At 41.5% G+C, this 17,429-nt stretch overlaps 1 protein-coding gene across 1 annotated transcript in view; it reads left to right on the top strand.

Annotated features, from left to right (window-relative positions):
• Window positions 1-2,602: 2,602 nt before the first annotated feature.
• LOC105697192 (amino-terminal enhancer of split) overlaps window positions 2,603-17,429 on the top strand; it is a gene marked incomplete at its 5' end in the record, with an annotated part of 55,836 nt that continues 41,009 nt past the window's right edge. The window contains 2 exons of the mRNA XM_023432481.1: window positions 2,603-2,709; window positions 3,076-3,139. Of these exons, the coding sequence (XP_023288249.1) occupies window positions 2,603-2,709; window positions 3,076-3,139 (171 nt within the window). The remainder of the gene's footprint in view (window positions 2,710-3,075; window positions 3,140-17,429) is intronic.

Raw genomic sequence — 17,429 nt, forward strand, 5'->3', positions numbered from 1 at the left:
TCTGGCGGAGTCGCACGATCGGCGACGCCTTAATGACCCGAGGAACTCTTGGCAAAGTTCCCCGGCATCCCGTTCTTTCGCCCTCTTTCCCGCGGCCATGAAACTCGAGGAAGAAGTTGTCCACCGGGAGTCCCGGTGCTTCCGGGTCTGCTTCTTAAACGTCGTTTCTTCGCCCGGCGGAAAAAGAATGCGGGAGACTCGCGGAAAGTCGTGTCTTCGGCAGCCGAAGTCATTGGGTTCCAATTAATTTCTTGCGCCGGACTGAATTGCCTCTAACAAGGCGATAAGGAACAACCGAAGTAACGCAACGAGACAAATACGTCTTACGTCGCTCCGATAAAAGAATTCCCGGTTGAGCTTCCTCGAGAAAAGTGTTACCGTTGAATCATTCGACCATCACCGAAACATACCGACCATTTGTCAATAATTAGGACCGCGATTTCATTAATTAAGTTCTCGGATTCATACACCGAATGAACATTTTATACGCACTCAAACGTTTGATCGACGTATTCTGTCCGATCGACTCTTGCATTCGATTTGTCATACGGTAGTTTGCATTGTTAGGCTACCGTTATTAAGGCGACCTCACCTAGTTTTACAACGATCCAACAGTTACGTCCGTAAGAAAAATGCTTGTAGTAATTAGAGTACATAGTTATAACTTCACGAGACCTCGTACCAGCCTGGAAATTTTGACTTTCTCCGCGTTCTCACGGTGTGCATTTGGCCGCGAAATGTTGTTTGCCTTTGTGCGAGGGAACCGAACTTTCGCGAAGGGTTGGGTAAACAAGACCATAAAAAATACCCTCGGACGGTACGTGATCTTACAAAGGCATGGTCAGGCCGTACTCGATCTGGCTACCCTTTTGCTACCCTCGCTGCCGAGGTCGTGGGAGGCGACTTTTTTCGGCATCTCCGCCAACGAACCAATCACGTGAAACTTGGAAAAAATTTGTATCCCTTCCACAACGCGGCAACATTTTCTGAGGCACCGCGAGTCCTTGCGTGACGCCAAAAAGGACACTCTGCTTTTTACAACGAACGAAGGAAGTCCTCGATTCTCAACTAGAACAACGTAACGCGAAGCTGCATCCCTCCGTACGCTTTATCCCGGTAGAAGTCTGGTTTAAAAACGATTAATCAGATCTACTAGGAGCTGTTCGCCTTCTAGCGTGCAGTGCAAAGAACAAAAAGGATTCCGCGGAATGGGAGAAATGACTTCATCGTTCTGGATAATTTCATGCCAGTGGAGTGGGATTTTTTGTAAAATTGAGAAATAATACCGCCAAGGGGAAGGTAACGAAATTGTTGTTAAAATTCGGAAAATGGGTTCGCTGGGTTTAATTTGAGGGCACGGCTCGTTTTATTGCATTTAAATTCCGCTCTTAATTAAGATGACGGAATACTTGCGCAGGCGCTACGCGACCGGTAATTGCTTCCTTACAATTGTTCGTCGCTTAATTGGCACGCGGCTTGCGTTGAGCACATCTCTTGTGTCGAGCACATCTTGTGTTTAGGGAGGGCACGCTTAAGAAAAAGCTAAAATGTATTACTTATTCAAAGATGGAATAGCTATATCCCACGGTTCAATTACATTTTCTGTCAAATCTAGTTAAACTGATTTTTCTTCTGACGGGTTTCTTACGTTATTCAAAACGCTTCATGCGGAAATTACCGTCTATGCATTCATTTAAACAAACAGCCATGGTTCGAACGAACAAGTCATTTTTTTTTAAATGAACAAATTATACCGTGAAATAAGAAACCTCGCGATCGTTCAACGAGCAACCTTATTTAAAACCTTATAACATGCTATTTCACTTTTGCAAAACATTTTTTAAACCTCCTAAGCACAAACAACAAGTACAGTTTCGTTATTTCACTTTTACCCTGTTTTGTTATAATACGTCGACCCGGAATGTTTCTCATGATTCAAGAAAACGTGGACCTTTCCTTTTCGTTTATCGTCAGGTGTCAAGAAAATGAGCCGCAAAATGTGCCTCGCATTTCCAATTTCTCTATGATCCCTGTCAGGATGCCGTATTAACCCTTTCGTTACCTTGGACGAGATATCTCGCGACCCAATACTGGCCGATTAACGCTTTTGACGAGATATCTCGCGACCCGATACTGGCCGATCAACGCTTTTGACGAGATATCTCGCGATTCGGTAGTAGCAGATTAACGCTTGTGACGATAATCTAGCTTTCTAGCACCAATATTTTGACATTCTAGATGAATGCTCAAGACATACCATAAGCGACATAAAAACTCAAAGGCAGAACACAAAATAATTTGTCTAGAATGTCAAAAGATTAATGCTAGGAAGCTAGATTATCGTCAAAAGCGTTAATCCGCTACTACCGGATTGCGAGATATCTCATCAAAAGCGTTGATCGGCCAGTATCGGGTCGCGAGATATCTCGTCAAAAGCGTTAATCGGCCAGTATTGGGTCGCGAGATATCTCGTCCAAGGTAACGAAAGGGTTAAATCGTATCGAGGCATTCTAAGCGGTTTGCGGATCCTTTATACCTGTACTTGTCTCGACAGTTTCCACACAGGCGGCTAATCGAATCTCGCATTCCTTTTCTGTCTCAGGGTGCCGGAGGAAGCGGAGGCGCTGCTGGGGGTCTGAAATTCACGGTGGTTGACACTTGCGAGAGAATCAAAGAAGAATTCAATTTCATCCAGCAACAGTACCACACGTGAGTATTTATACGTACTCATACTAGGGCGGGTCTCTCTCCTCTCTTCCTCTCCCTCCCCGGATTCTCCTTATTGACGCCGACTTTCCCCGTGGCCCCTCTGCCGTTTCCTTTTGCGCGTTTCCTTCCGCGACTCGCACCTCCACCTAACCTCTTCCGCCCGGTGCTCCCCTTTCGCGTCCTTTCGCGTCCTTCCACGAGCGATCGCACGCGAAAAGCTCTCGCGTTCGAATTTCGAAACGCTGAAAATATTATAGGAGATGCATCGCGGCTCGTGGAAGGGACGGAAAGGGGCAAGGGATGCGCCGAAGAAGAGGAGGGCTCTCCCTCTATCTCGCCTTTACCCGCGTTACTATTCTCTTTCAGGCTGAAACTCGAGTGCGAGAAGCTGGCGAGCGAAAAGACTGAGATGCAGAGGCATTACGTTATGGTAAGACACTCCACCTACTTTTTGCGTTTTTGCGACCGATCGTTACCGACCGGTGGGAAGGAGGGGAGGATGGACAGGTTTCGAGGGCCCTTCTAAGTCTTTTTTGAGACCTCTCCCTTTACGTCGTTCAACGACTCGGGTACCCAACCCAGTAAGTACCGCTTTCGGTCAACTAAAGCGGATTTATCTCGGTAGAGGGAATCATTTCATTGCCCGTTTGTTCAAAATATTCTTCCGGGTCGAGAAAAAATTACTTGATCAGGTTTAAGCTAATCTACTTAACCCTTAAACTCTAACGTTAGGTACCGATGTACCTCTGGGAACATGTAACGAGACGGTACCTTTAAGGGGATATGAAAAGATCATTCGATATATATAAATATATATATTTTTTGACGTTTGATATATATAACGTCAAAATGTTTATAATACTTTTCTCAAAACTAGATGCACCGAACCATTTGAAACTTCACCACGTGATTACGGAGGCCTTAAGGAAGAATGCGATGCTCGTGAAATTTGATTTTTCACAAAAAATGTGATCTTGGTTCTAGTTTAAGCTAATTAAAGAATCTTTTATATATATATAAATGAAATTTCATGAGCATCACATTCTTCCTTAGGGCCTTCCTAATCACGTGCTGAAGTTTCAAATGATTCGGTGCACCCAGTCTGGAGAAAAGTTTTATAAATATTTTCACATTTTTATATATAGAGTGAGCCTTTCGTATCACCTTAAAGAACGGTAGAATTAACCAGCTAAAGATGACATAAACTAAAATTTCCAAATTGACTCACTTAATCCTTTATCAACCTCTTCCGAGTTAAATGCGTAAATACGCGAAAAAACCGCTGCGGGAAAAATGTCGATAAAAATTTGATTGATAGGCTGAGTGGTGGTAAGTGACCATGCCGAATACTTAATTAAAATATATTACACTCGCGGTAGGTAAGGGATCAATAAACTAAGGGTCCAAGGTCCAATCGATAAGGCAGAAATGTTGAAAAATCCGATCGGAAATAGAACCGCGCGTAAATCCTGATTTTTTGTCGGTTCGGTTGGTTATTACCTTAGGAATTCAAATAGCTCGTCATTGAAAGTATGACGCGGGATATGTTGTAAATCGTAAGCGAGTAGTTAAGTATCGATGTCACCGGTCGGGTCGCTATCAAGGGGCCTTAAGGCGCATTCGTCGCGCGGTCGCGCGAAACTCCCGTGGAAACGAGCCCGTCCGGAAATTGAATGCCTGGAATGAAATATCGCCGACGTACCGGTTCGTTCACGCGAAATGTCACGTTGCGCCCCTACATTTCCTCCCACTGTACGACGATTGGCCACTTTAGGGTGGCCTCGGTTTATACGGCGAATCCTCCTATGGCACGTGCACGACTCTCGTATACTTGGCCGCGCCTTATACATGCAATATACAGGCCCATACGGACTTTATGGTCAACCGTTATTTATGCAGCCTTTTTTATCCGCGTCCAAAAGTACGCTCGTAGCCGTACCGCGAGAAAAGATGGGTACCACCGGACAATGCAAATTTTAGAGAGCCAGAAGGGGACCCTTTACCGCCTCATTTCCCCGACATCTTACTTTCGCGCTGTTCTTGAAAATTACCCCGAAGTAGTGTTTTAAAATTTGACGAGCGGGTATCCGTATCGGAGATATTGTACGCTGCCGCAAGAAATAACGCGGGAATTTTTATGAAGATAATATAAGGGTTGTAATGTATGCTCTCTGGTAGGCTGTGGGGTGTAATCTGTTTTTAAGTGGCAAGAAATATTGAGAAAGAAGATTAATAATTAAGAATGAATATTAAGATAGAAGAGAGAAACAGTACGCTGCTGCAATAAATAACGCGAGAATTTTTATAAACATAATATAACGGTTTTAATGTATGCTGTCTGGTAGGTTGTGGTGTGTAATCTGTTTTTAAGTGGCAAGAAAGATTAAGAAAGAAGAGAGAAATAGGACGCTGCTGCTAGAAATAACGCGAGAATTTTTATAAACATAATATAACGGTTTTAATGTATACTGTCTGGTAGGGTGTGGTGCAATCTGTTTTTAAGTGGCAAGAAATATTGAGAAAGAAGATTAATAATTAAAAAAGAATATTAAGATAGAAGAGAGAAACAGTACGCTGCTGCAATAAATAACGCGAGAATTTTTATAAACATAATATAACGATTTTAGTGTATGCTGTCTGGTAGGTTGTGGTGTAATCTGTATTTAAGTGGCAAGAAATATTAAGATTAATAATTAAGAAAGAATATTAAGATAGAAGAGAGAAATAGTACGCTGCTGCTAGAAATAACGCGAGAATTTTTATAAACATAATATAACAGTTTTAATGTATGCTGTCTGGTAGGTTGTGGTGTGCAATCTGTTTTTAAGTGGCAAGAAATGTTTAAGAAAGATGACTTGAGAATTAGTATAAAAACTGAACTATAATGATTTTAACGTATATCCTGTGACAGATTATAATGCGATTTTCTTTTTTAATTGCTAAGGAATATGAATACAAGTTTTTTTTTTATTGAATGCCGATTTTTTGTTAACAAATTATTTGTCAGTTTCAAGTTAAGAGTAAAATGTAGGAAGGATGCTTGCATTAATTTGGATAAATGCTGAAATATTAACATGTTGGTAATGCTTCCAGAGGAAAAGCACATTTGAATCACTTCAGCGACTTTTTTTAACGTAACGCTATGTTTAACGTATAACCAGTATAATCTTTTCAGTATGGCAACCGTAGTCCTTGGTTCTCAAATGATACAGATCTTCGCCTCAAATTCTTGACCAGTCTTAACACATTCGTGACCGCTGACGTAAATTCACGTCTTTTCAAGTTCTATTCCTGGTTGCCGCTGACGTGAATTCACGTCATTTTAAATTCTATTCCTGATTGCCGCTGACGTGAATTCACGTCATTTTAAATTCTATTCCTGGTTGCCGCTGACGTGAATTCACGTCATTTTAAATTCTATTCCTGATTGTCGCTGGCGCGAATCACGTCCATAACGATACACGATACAAGTTTGCGGCAACCAGTTTCAGAATTTCATGATTTTCGCCGGTACTCAGTATTTGAAACGGAAAAAATTTGCCGGTCGCGAATGCGTTAACAAAAATGCAGGTTTTCTGAAGCAACCTAAATGTAGTTAAATTTGACCCAAAAAAGTAGTTTCACCATCAAAACCTTGTAGAAAACATCAAGTAAATAATATCTAATTTTCTGTTGCGAAAAAAATATCTCTAATTAAATAGTAAAGTTAAAAAATATTGTTTTAAATATTAAGATCTATGAAATCGCATTTATAGATATTGTAACTGAAACCATATTAAAATTGTTTTAAACTAACATTAAAAAATTATTTGAATCCAATTCTTTAAAGTGTATGTTGTATACAATGTACACATTATCAAAGATTAAAAGTGAACCTTGAAAACACTAATCGCTATATTAAAAAAAGTTAATACTTTGAAGCAATATGACAGTTCCTACAGAGAAAATCAAAAGTAACGAGTAAATTCGCATATATATATATATAGGCTGACTCTTTCATATCACCTTAAGGTGAAGTGAAACACGTCGACGAACTTGATCAACGTTGATAAAGAAGATTTTTCTAAATGCCTACGTTGCCGACGTTCGTTTTAATATTGACAGCCCGGTCGAATTATATTGGGTATTGTACCAAATGGCGTACTCTACCTGTCATTTTCGTACGATAATTATAAAGAAATTGAAGTAAAACTCCAGAAATCCCCCGAATTCATGCTTTCTGGGGACCTAATTGACTGCAGAGGGACCCGCTGCGCCATCTGTGATTTTCACGTCAATTAAATGTTCACTCCGAGACCTTGTATTACCATCGTTTTGGCATAGAAGCGCATACAACACTTTTTTTCCCTTTATCCCGTTCAAATGCGAGTTTATCGATTACCAGAGTGTTCTAAATTGTCGTAAAATTGTCCTAACTCTTTCTATTCTCATATCAGAGCCTTCGATAATTGTATATTGATCGAAATATGAGAGCTCGACGCCATTTTGGTTCTGGTCTGGGCTGAGTTAAACAATTAAAAAAAGAATCCAAATGTTGAATGTGTCAGGACAACTCTTAGATGATCAGGAGTGATGTGTCAAAGTTTCGGACAGTTTGGTCTAATACCCTTAAAAAAAAGTGTTATATTCGAATCGACTGATTTAAAGGGGCTTTCACTTCACCTTAACGCGCGTTAAGAAACACAGTAGACCCTGAAGTCAGAGATCGGACAGGAGCGAGGTTCAGCCCACGCCTTGTCACCCCGAGGAAAGCAAGGGTGCGCCTACGGGGCTCGAATAAAAAAGCCGAAGCCGAGGGGAGGAACTCGCGGTTTCGCCCCAGCGATTACCGCGGCCGCGATCCCCGGCGGCGGCGCCGCGACGCGGCGGGCGTCTCCGCAAATTGCGGCTCCGCTGAAAGAGTTTTCAGATCCGCGTGAAAGTCGCCGCGTCCCGGGGTTAGGGCGAGCATTGACGGCCGGTCCGGTTGGCTACGCCGAGGGGAATATGGAATTAATTCCCGGATCGCGATCGGCCCTATGCGAGGGCGCGAGCCTCCATTCCGGGCTCGTGGATGCAAATGCGCCCTCCAAGAAGCAGGCTCGACCCCCAAAGTCGCGGGGACTTTTCATCGGCTCGGCATTCAGATCGGAAAGTGTCAGCCCCGGCGAGCGGTGCGGTGCGTCGCGACGCGCGCTTCGGTCGCCTCAAATTTTCTCCCCGGGATCGCGCGAGTCGTCGCGATGCCGTGATCGGGAGGATGGAGCCTCCTGTTCCGTGCGCGAGAGTAATGTATTTTTAAATTCATCGCGACTTTCGAAATATCGGAGACAAATTTCCAGAGAGGGACTTACAAGGAAGGTACCTGAGGTGTCCCCCTCCGATTTTGTTCATTTTTAAATATGTTATAGAGGACTAAAATCTAAGGGACCCGTGTTTTTTTTTTATCGGCAGATAAACACTTTTAGGGGGTGAAATCAGGCTTCAAAGTTGGGCGTGCAAGGGGGTGAGTTGGCTGTTTCATATAGAGGCACTCGACCGATTTTCATGAAACAACCGTCAAAATGTAGGGAATGAAGAATTATGAAACATGCATTTGGAATTTTTCGAAAAAATTCATTTTTAAGGGGTGAGCCACCTCTTTGAATACTTCTTTTACCCCTTACGCGAGCAGTAATAGTTCTATCCTAATGAAACTTTTTTTGTATTGTTCTGGTCTATAAATTAACCAACTTTCATTTGGATGATTAGGGGACCACAATCGTCGAATCTAGATATGTTTTAATCCATGCATTCTTATGCCTATCCATTGATCCAATGCTTTGTTTTGTGCTTTAATGTGAAAAAGAATGAATAATAAATTTTATCGACAATGCCGATCGTAAAACAGTCGGAAGTTCCTTGAACATTGTATAGATGATTGTATAGATCGCATTTAACTCGAATCCTTTCGATTTCTTTCCTATTTTAGACCGTATTAGAAATTACTGAATCAACTTTACAATGAATAAAAGAATTTTTGTGTTAAGATAATTCCCTGTTACATCAGTCGTTACATTTACTTCAGAAACAAAGAAGCCTGAAATTAATTGTCTTTATAGCAAAGTCACTAATGCTGAAATGAATAAATTAGAATGAATTCACAATACACGTTCCTCCCATTATCGTTGAAAATATGCCAACAAGTGAGAGAAGATTGGCCGTTAATTAACTTCTGGATTATTTCTTTTTGTCATCGTCCCCTTTAAGAAAAGGGAACGAACCACCAAGAGTTTCCATCCCTGGGGCGGCAAAGCGTTAAATTCGGTGGTGGGTGAATTAATTTACGACGCGGCTTCGGTACTGTATCCCGGAGTGAGGCGTGGATGCATGGACTTGTAAAGTCAAGGGGCGCGGGAAACGATGTCTCGTAAGGGGTTTTAATTCATTTGTAATTCATCTAAAAGTCGCGTCGAACGCGCCTTTGGCTTAACCAGGAAAGATGCCCAGACGGAAGCTCCTGAGAAGGATGTTCATACACTTGCAAGGTTACACGCGGACACAATTAGCCTTATGCCCTGCACTGATATCACACGAACTAGTTACCAAGTGGAAAATCAAGGTTAATAAAAATCGTGATTTCTTTTAAAAAATCAAAATCGCTGATTTTTTTTCAATCACGATTTTAATCACAATTTATAAAAATCACGATTTTTTAAATCACGATTTTAATCACAATTTATAAAAATCACGATTTTTTAAATCACGATTTTAATCACAATTTATAAAAGTCACGATTTTTTAAATCACGATTTTTTAAAATCGCGATTAAAATCACAATTTTTTTTAAATCACTATTAAAATTATGATTTTTCAAAAATATCTTAATCATTTAAATAAATTTAAAAATATTAGGTTAAATAGATGTTACTAAAATATTGTCATAATTTGTTTCCTCAATTCGCGAACATATGACCCACGATCTGATAATTTACATTTTGTACGTTGTCTGATCATTCAATGTCACTCAAAAAGCACCTAAATTAGTACTTCCGTATAAACGTTATAACACTTAAGCTATGTTTAATGTTTAGCTTTCCAATATGACAGCGCAAACAGGATGATCGCGCTGTGCGGTACTGTTTAAAAATCGCGATTAAAAAAGAAATCAATTAAAATCGACGATTTTATTGAAAACAGCGCCACGTTAGCATAACCGCACAAATTATAAACCAAAACTTATTCCTTTTTTATTGCTTATTAATACACAAATTTGAATTTTATTGCCCCAACCGTTTTCAAAAAATCAGTGGCTATGCCGACGTCACGAAAAGGGTCCGAACAACTTGAACTTACAAACATTGCATCCAATAATAAATCATTCGACGTGGTATACATATTTTTTTTTTATATACGAAATAAATAAGCACATTATATCTCTTCCACCTCGACTCCCTGGAGCACCTCTTATCGCCCTCTCCCTTTTATTAACCCATTCAATGTCACGCTTACGTTGTCAGGCTTTCCGTCTGCGCCACGTAAGCTGTATATTATATTAAAACATGCATGACGCGTCGGTGACCGGTGACCATTGCGCCGTCGAGTGCGTTAAAACGGAAAGGACGTCGGATCCCGTGCCCACACCCGCGACATACTCCAGCGAGCAAACGAGTCGGCCTTTAACCCCGGGTGGAGATCGAAGCTCGGAAAATTACGTGGGATTAATTGGGATCGGGAGTTTATCGCTCGGTTCGGTCTGACTAAAAAGCCCCTTCTTCGGGCGTCCGGGAGTGGCGTCCGCAGCATCCCGACCGGGAGCGGGCGCGCACCCTAAGGAGCCGGAGACCACCCTTACGAGGTTGTACGCGTACCCCGCCGTAAACTACTACACTCCGGGAACACTGATGTGACACCGAGCAAGCAACCGAGCAAACGGGCGGTGGGTGGTTGTGGGTGGTAGTGGGTGGAGACGCTTCGGGGGGAGGGGGAGTTGAGCCGGTAATCGATATCTCCAAAGTAAACGAAGAGAGGGAGAGGTAGGGACCACCGTAGAGCCGCGGGGGGCGAGAGGGCAGAGACGGATGGGAAACAGCGAGAGAGAGGGAGAGGGAGAGGAGGAGAGGAAGAGAGGAGCGGCTTGTCGAGTGTTGTCAGCCACAGGCGAGCGTTATATGTCTCTGATATTCTAATTCCGAGGCTTGCGAGTGTCCTCGGGATTTTCGCGGATGTACGCGTACGTATGCATGTACACGTGTATATATCTTAAGGTACATAGTCGCGGAGGGAGGAGGGATCTTAAGTTCGAGACCGCGTAATCACGCGATTCCGCGACCCCTCGGCGCTCTTAATCACTCGGCCCGTTAAACGCGAGCTCTTCTCCTCCGAGTCGCGAGCTTCCGGCCGAGATGTTATTATTCTTTAATTGGACCGGAGAGCGGGGGATATCGCCTCCGAGAGGAACGGCCTGAATCAATTTCCTAGGAGAGCCCCCCGCCCCCCCGCCCCCCTCTCTCCCGCCTCGAGGGGTGGCTCCTGAAGGAGACGCGACTTTTCCGGAAAATGTCACTTTTGCGTGTCGGAGTAAACGCGAGGTGGGTCGAAGTGCTTTGTATGGGGTTTCGGGTGTTTGATTAATGCAGATGGATTCGTGAAATCGAGGGGAATGAAATGGGGGAATGCGAGCAGTATATGTAGCTTTTATGACCGTGTTACCCGATGGAAATCGGTTTCTTTCTCTATCGCAAACGACGAAGAGATAGGGGGAAATTTGGAAACTGAACCCATAGATGGGATCTTAGGTTTTACCCGTGGGTTCTTATAATCCGTTGGTGGAAATAAAATTTAATCTGGAGAGGGAGGATACGAGGCAAGGAGAAATCTCGAAGAACGTTTAAGGTGAAGTGAAACCCCCTTCGAATCAGTCGATTCAAATACAACACTTTTTCTTTAAGGGTATTGGACCAAACTATCTGAAACTTTGACACATGACTCGTGATCATCTAACAATTGTCCTGACACATTCAAAATTTATGTTTTTCCAAAGCATCTTTTAACTTAGTCCAGACCAGAACCAAAATGGCATCGAGCTCTCATATTTCGATCAATATACAATTATCAAAGGCTCCGATATGAGAAACGAAAGGGTCAGGACAATTTTACAACAATTTAGGACACTCTGGTAATCGATAAACTCGCATTTCAACGAAGTAAAGGCAAAAAGAGTGTTGTATGCGCTTCTATGCCAAAACGAGGGAAATACGAGGTCTCGGAGTGAAAATTTAATTCACCTTGAAATCACAGATGGCGCAGGGGGTCCCTTTGCAGTCAATTAGAGCCTCAGAAAGCATGAATCCAGAGGATTTCTGGAGTTTTACTTCGATTTCTTTATAATTATCGTACGAAAATGACAGGTGGAGTATGCCATTTAGGACAATACCCAATCTAATTCGATCCAGCTGTCAATATAAAAACCAACGTCGACAACGTAGGTATTTAGAAAAATCTTCTGTATCGACGTCGATTAAGTTCCTCGACATGTTTCACGTCACCTTAATCCCTCGCGAATTAGTTTGGCCCTGCGCTGACCAAAATGAGGGACAGAATCGCTCGAAATTGGGACTCTAAGGCCTTGGGTGTCATGATGCAAATGAACCTCTTGCCTCTTATATTTACCCCGAGACTTACTCGTGACTTTTAAGTTTAAGCTGAATTTCGTCTTATATTTACCTCGAGACTTACTCGTGACTTTTAACCGTTTGAGTGCCAAGGAGCGATTTTGCGAGCGTTTTAGGCTGCGAAGCCGATAACCGCGACACGCTCGGTTGTCGTCGATGCGCGACTTTACGGTTACCATTCCATTTTAGGTAAAAGTAAAAGAATGAGACAGCTGGTAAAAGAACGAATTTTAATTTCAGTCGAACATTACCGCTTACCGTATAGAGCAGAAAACAGCGCAATATCGCTCCTTGGCATTTTTAATCGGGGAATAAGACAAGCGCTATCGCGTCGCTTGGCACTTTTGGAGAGGGAATAAGACAAGCGAAAAAGCGCTCCTTGGCACTTTTGGACGAGAAAACGGCAAAGACACGTGGCACTCAAACGGTTAAGTTTAGCCTGAATTTCGTGCCACGAGTCTGACTCGCCGTTGGGTGTCAGAGGGTTAACGCCGCTTCTTGACATCGGACCTCGATCCATAGATAGAAGATAGAGAACGATTAAAAGATTTGGAATAATTAGTCACAATATTTATAGGGTCTTTAACCCTTTCGTTACGGCAGTCCACTCTGCCAGACAACCGCCACTAAACGCGACACCGCACATTGCGCTTTAGCAGTCTTCGCGAGGTGCGTATAGCTGGCACCCCCACCTTTACAAAACTCAAATTTCTATATCTTAACATTGGGTTCGAACTTACATCTTCCACCTGAGCAACGCCTCCTTGACTGCCTTTTGTGTATACACTTTTCTAAGTGTTGAATAACAACTGTTTCCTCGCATTATTCCATTATTAAATTTCGAAATAAATGTCTAACCGTAAACTTCTAAGGTGATATATGCATTGAAATGGTACGGTTTCGACCGTGCAACCATGCACCGTCTTTTCCACACCGTCGTCAGCCCGAGCCACGTCAGGATTTTCCGGGAACATTAAATGGTTTCCGAGGTGCGAAGACCCGAGTAAAAGAGAGGCAGGCGTGCGAATTAGAGAAGGATCGCGATGTCTCGTCCCACGCAGACAATGTTTCGGTTTCTTGCGCGTCTCGGCTTCTCTCGCTCAGCTGATCGAGACCAAGATTCCGAATCGAATTCGTATTTCGATATCTCGAACGCGCCTAGATTCCTAATTTCAATTGTTAATTGTTTAATCGTTATCGCTGTTCTGAGACGGATTTAATTTTGGATAGGACGTGAACTCTCAGATTTACGATTTATCTCACAAGAGTACGCTAGATGTTTATCATCGAATTCGAACAAAAAGGATTCAAGGTGGGGGGGACAATGGGTTGACTTTCCGTAGTATTTCGGAATCAAGTTATTCGCGTATTTTTTTTTTTATGATACAATTTTCTAAATTACTTGAATTATCTGATTCCTGGAGCCCTGCTCTACAGGTGTTGGTTTCAACTTAAATTAGATTATCCAGCTTTGGATATCCGCTGACATAGGGTTTTCAGGTTCGGTAGGATGTTTTGTGATAAAGTTCTTGACGATTTATCTCACAAAAGTACGCTAGATGTTCATCATCGAATTCGGACAAAAAGGATTCAAGATGCGGGGTCAATGATTTGACTTTCCGTAGTATTTCGGAATCTAGTTATTCGCGTTTTTTTTTTTTATTTATGATACGATTTTCTAAATTACTTGAATTATCTTATTTGATTCTTGGAGCCCTGCTCTACAGGTGTTAGTTTCAACTTAAATTAGGTTATCCAGCTTCGGATATCCGCTGACATAGGGTTTTCAGGTTCAGTAGGATGTTTTGTGATAAAGTTCTTGACGATTTATCTCACAAAAGTTCGCTAGATGTTCATCATCGAATTCGAACAAAAATAATTCAAGGTGGGGGGGACAATGGGTTGACTTTCCGTAGTATTTCGGAATCAAGTCATTCGCGTATTTTTTTTTATTTATGATACGATTTTCTAAATTACTTGAATTATCTTATTTGATTCCTGGAGCCCTGCTCTACAGGTGTTAGTTTCAACTTAAATTAGGTTATCCAGCTTCGGATATCCGCTGGCATAGGGTTTTCAGGTTCGGTAGGATGTTTTATGATAAAGTTCTTTGCGCTTATTCGTGCCACGATTCTTATCCTTTCCAACTGTGGATGCTCGGCAGATCGGAGGCAATTACAGTGATAGAGTACGAGCTGTCTTTTACAATTAAAGTTCGCATTGGCTCCTGCTTCAGGGTTCGTACTGACAAGGCCGAAGGTACGGATCTGCACGTCCTTAGCATTCTTTTTTGGTTGAACCTGCTTCGATTGACTTTCGTCAATCGAAGTCACGGCTCTTTTCTTCTTTTCCCTTTTCTTCATTTTACACTATGGGTCATGTAGGTGTATACCCATTGTTGTTGTGTTTCGTCCCGGGTCTGCCTGTGGACTCTTCAGTAAGACTATAAGACGGACCCTGCCTTAGACCCCGAAAAATCTCTCCTGAGCGGGATTCGAACCCGAGAGACTACGCGGTACGAGCGGTGAGCATAATCGCTGGAGTATCGAAGGCCCGTGTAGAAGTAAGAACTTCTGATATATATTTTNCTTTTGTAGTTAGTTCGCTAGAGTGATTGGAGAAGTAAAGATGGGTCCTCAGAGCGTTAAATAAAGAATAAAGTCTTTGTTAAATTAAATACAATAAAGTGTATCATTCTCACATCCCATTTCCAATAAAAAGGATTAGAATTGGGAATGCGACGGTTACCACGATGGCAGAGACCGCAGGTATTTGGGATTTAGTTAGGATTTACTGCCTGTCAGTAAATTCTATTTCATAAATGACTCTCGGATTCCGAATTACTCCGGTCTCATTTCTATCGCTTCGCGCGTGATTTCTTAATCAAATTATAATAACTTTTGCTCTTCTAACTCGTTCGACTATCGACTCGAATCTATTCTATCGGTTCTACTTTGGGTGTCTATTCCAATCGCGGGTGGAATTGATTCTGCCTTTTTGATTTTGCCTCGGGGTCCCCCAGAGTCTCGCAATCTCTCCCTACTCCTCGGCCTCTTCGCGCCGCCTAATTATTCCCCTATCGCGCACGCGTCGATTGCCGTAGATTTCAGGGCCGTGCAAGCGCTCCCAAATCGCCCCGTTACAACATAACAAAAAATCAAAATATTTATAAAACTTTTCTCCAAACTAGGTGCACCAAATTATCTGAAACTTTAACACGTGATTATGGAGGCCCTAAGGAATAACGCGCTGCTCATGAAATTCCTTTTTTCGAAAAAAATGTCATACTTATTTGGGTCAAGAACCAAAAAAGATCTTTTTTTTTCGAAAAATGAAATTTCACGGGCAACGCGTTATTCCTTAGAGCCTCCATATCACGTGTTAAATTTTTAGATAATTTGATGCACCCAATTTGGAGAAAAGTTTTATAAATATTTTGACTTTTTGGTTTGTATATATCACATTTTCATATCACCTTAAGAAATTAAAAGTTATCCCAATAGCCGGTCTTCTCGTCTCGTCTCGATGGCCAAACTGTGTTACGTACGTTCAAAATGTACTTTTAGGATGAAGTTAGGATTATAAATTAGGATTGATCCAATACGAGTCAATACGATCAAAAGATACTCTGCAGATATAGCAGAATTTGTTACCGACTAAAGTCAGCGCTCGTACACCCAGGACGTCGCGCGGATGCCGACTATAGTCGGCGCTCGTAATGCAAGGGTTAAGGAAGAAATCTACCAATCGTTTGAAAAAAAAATCGATTTTTACTTTTTGTATTTCCTTAAAGACTCGTATTTAAAGAATGCTCCGTTAAAATATGGCAAAATAATGAACATTGACAGAGTTACGAGACTGCATGAGAAGGATACCACGTGTCCCGCCTGGCTTGGCAGGCACATATCGTTCTCAGGTTATCATGCCTATATATACCTGCATACGCTATATAGATACACAATAAATATATGCATATGTGTATATATATACTATGTATATCGTAGTATAGCCATGGTGCATATATTTTATCGATCTTTTTGCGGGAAAATTGTTCTTCGTAACACGCGTTTATCTCGGAACTTCTTTTTTGAAGTCGGTGCACAGGGTATCTCGAAGACTCATCGTTCAATTGAATTCAAATTTGGAGGAATCTTGTAAAACATACTTTCGCTGGGAATAAACCTATAAAAATCCTGATTCTCATAAATGAAACATTTTTGTGCACCCCCCTCCCAAAAAAAGGAAAAAACATTCATAGACGGTACTGTTTGGAAACTGAGCTATATCTATACGTAGAAAAATATTTGACTGAATCAATAAAATTTTTATTAATTCAACCACAGAACGTGGTCATTATATGGACAACCAAATATTTGGTTGACATGGCTAAATTCTTTGATTAATAAGATTTGGTTGATAGCATCAAATATTAAAGTGATTTTGTACACTCAAAACCATTTTAATCCCATCGCATGTTCTTCGAGAAAAACTTTCCTTTTATAAAAGTTTTCCTGGTAAAAGAGAAACGTTGTTCCGTCAAAAACGTGATACTATAGCTCCTCCGTCGCGACTTTACTCGTGATAGGAGCACCTTATCGCAAAAGATCATAACTTCACTTTTAAGGGAGGCTCCATAATCAGTCATCGCCAAGCGGATACCCTGGGAAATTTATTGACTAAAATATTTCAGAAATTAACAAAAAGTTTTAACTAAAACACTTTAGTTGATTAAAACAAACAAGTTTGGTCGAGTGAACTGAAATTCGGTTCTCTCAACTGAAACGTTTTCTGAAATGAATCACATTCAGTCAATTAGACGATTTTGTTATATAAATCAAATTTTTTTTCTGTGTACATCTACCACATTTTTTGAATTTTCTTTTTCATAGGGATCCATCGCATGTCCTTGACAGCATATATTTTCATTTTTTATTTAAAATGAAATGGCGAGTAGTTATCGTGCACCCAATGTCAATGCAACCATTTAGCCTCGGTACGTTTCCTCTTATAAATCGATAAATAAATTCTTTTCGTCGATGAAAAAATTAATGCAAATACCTTAATGTAATATCAATAAGCCCTGCAAAT

This window comes from Orussus abietinus, unplaced genomic scaffold (genome assembly GCF_000612105.2).
Source record: "Orussus abietinus isolate OABI.00-Male unplaced genomic scaffold, Oabi_2.0 scaffold325, whole genome shotgun sequence".
Classification (NCBI taxonomy): domain Eukaryota; kingdom Metazoa; phylum Arthropoda; class Insecta; order Hymenoptera; family Orussidae; genus Orussus; species Orussus abietinus.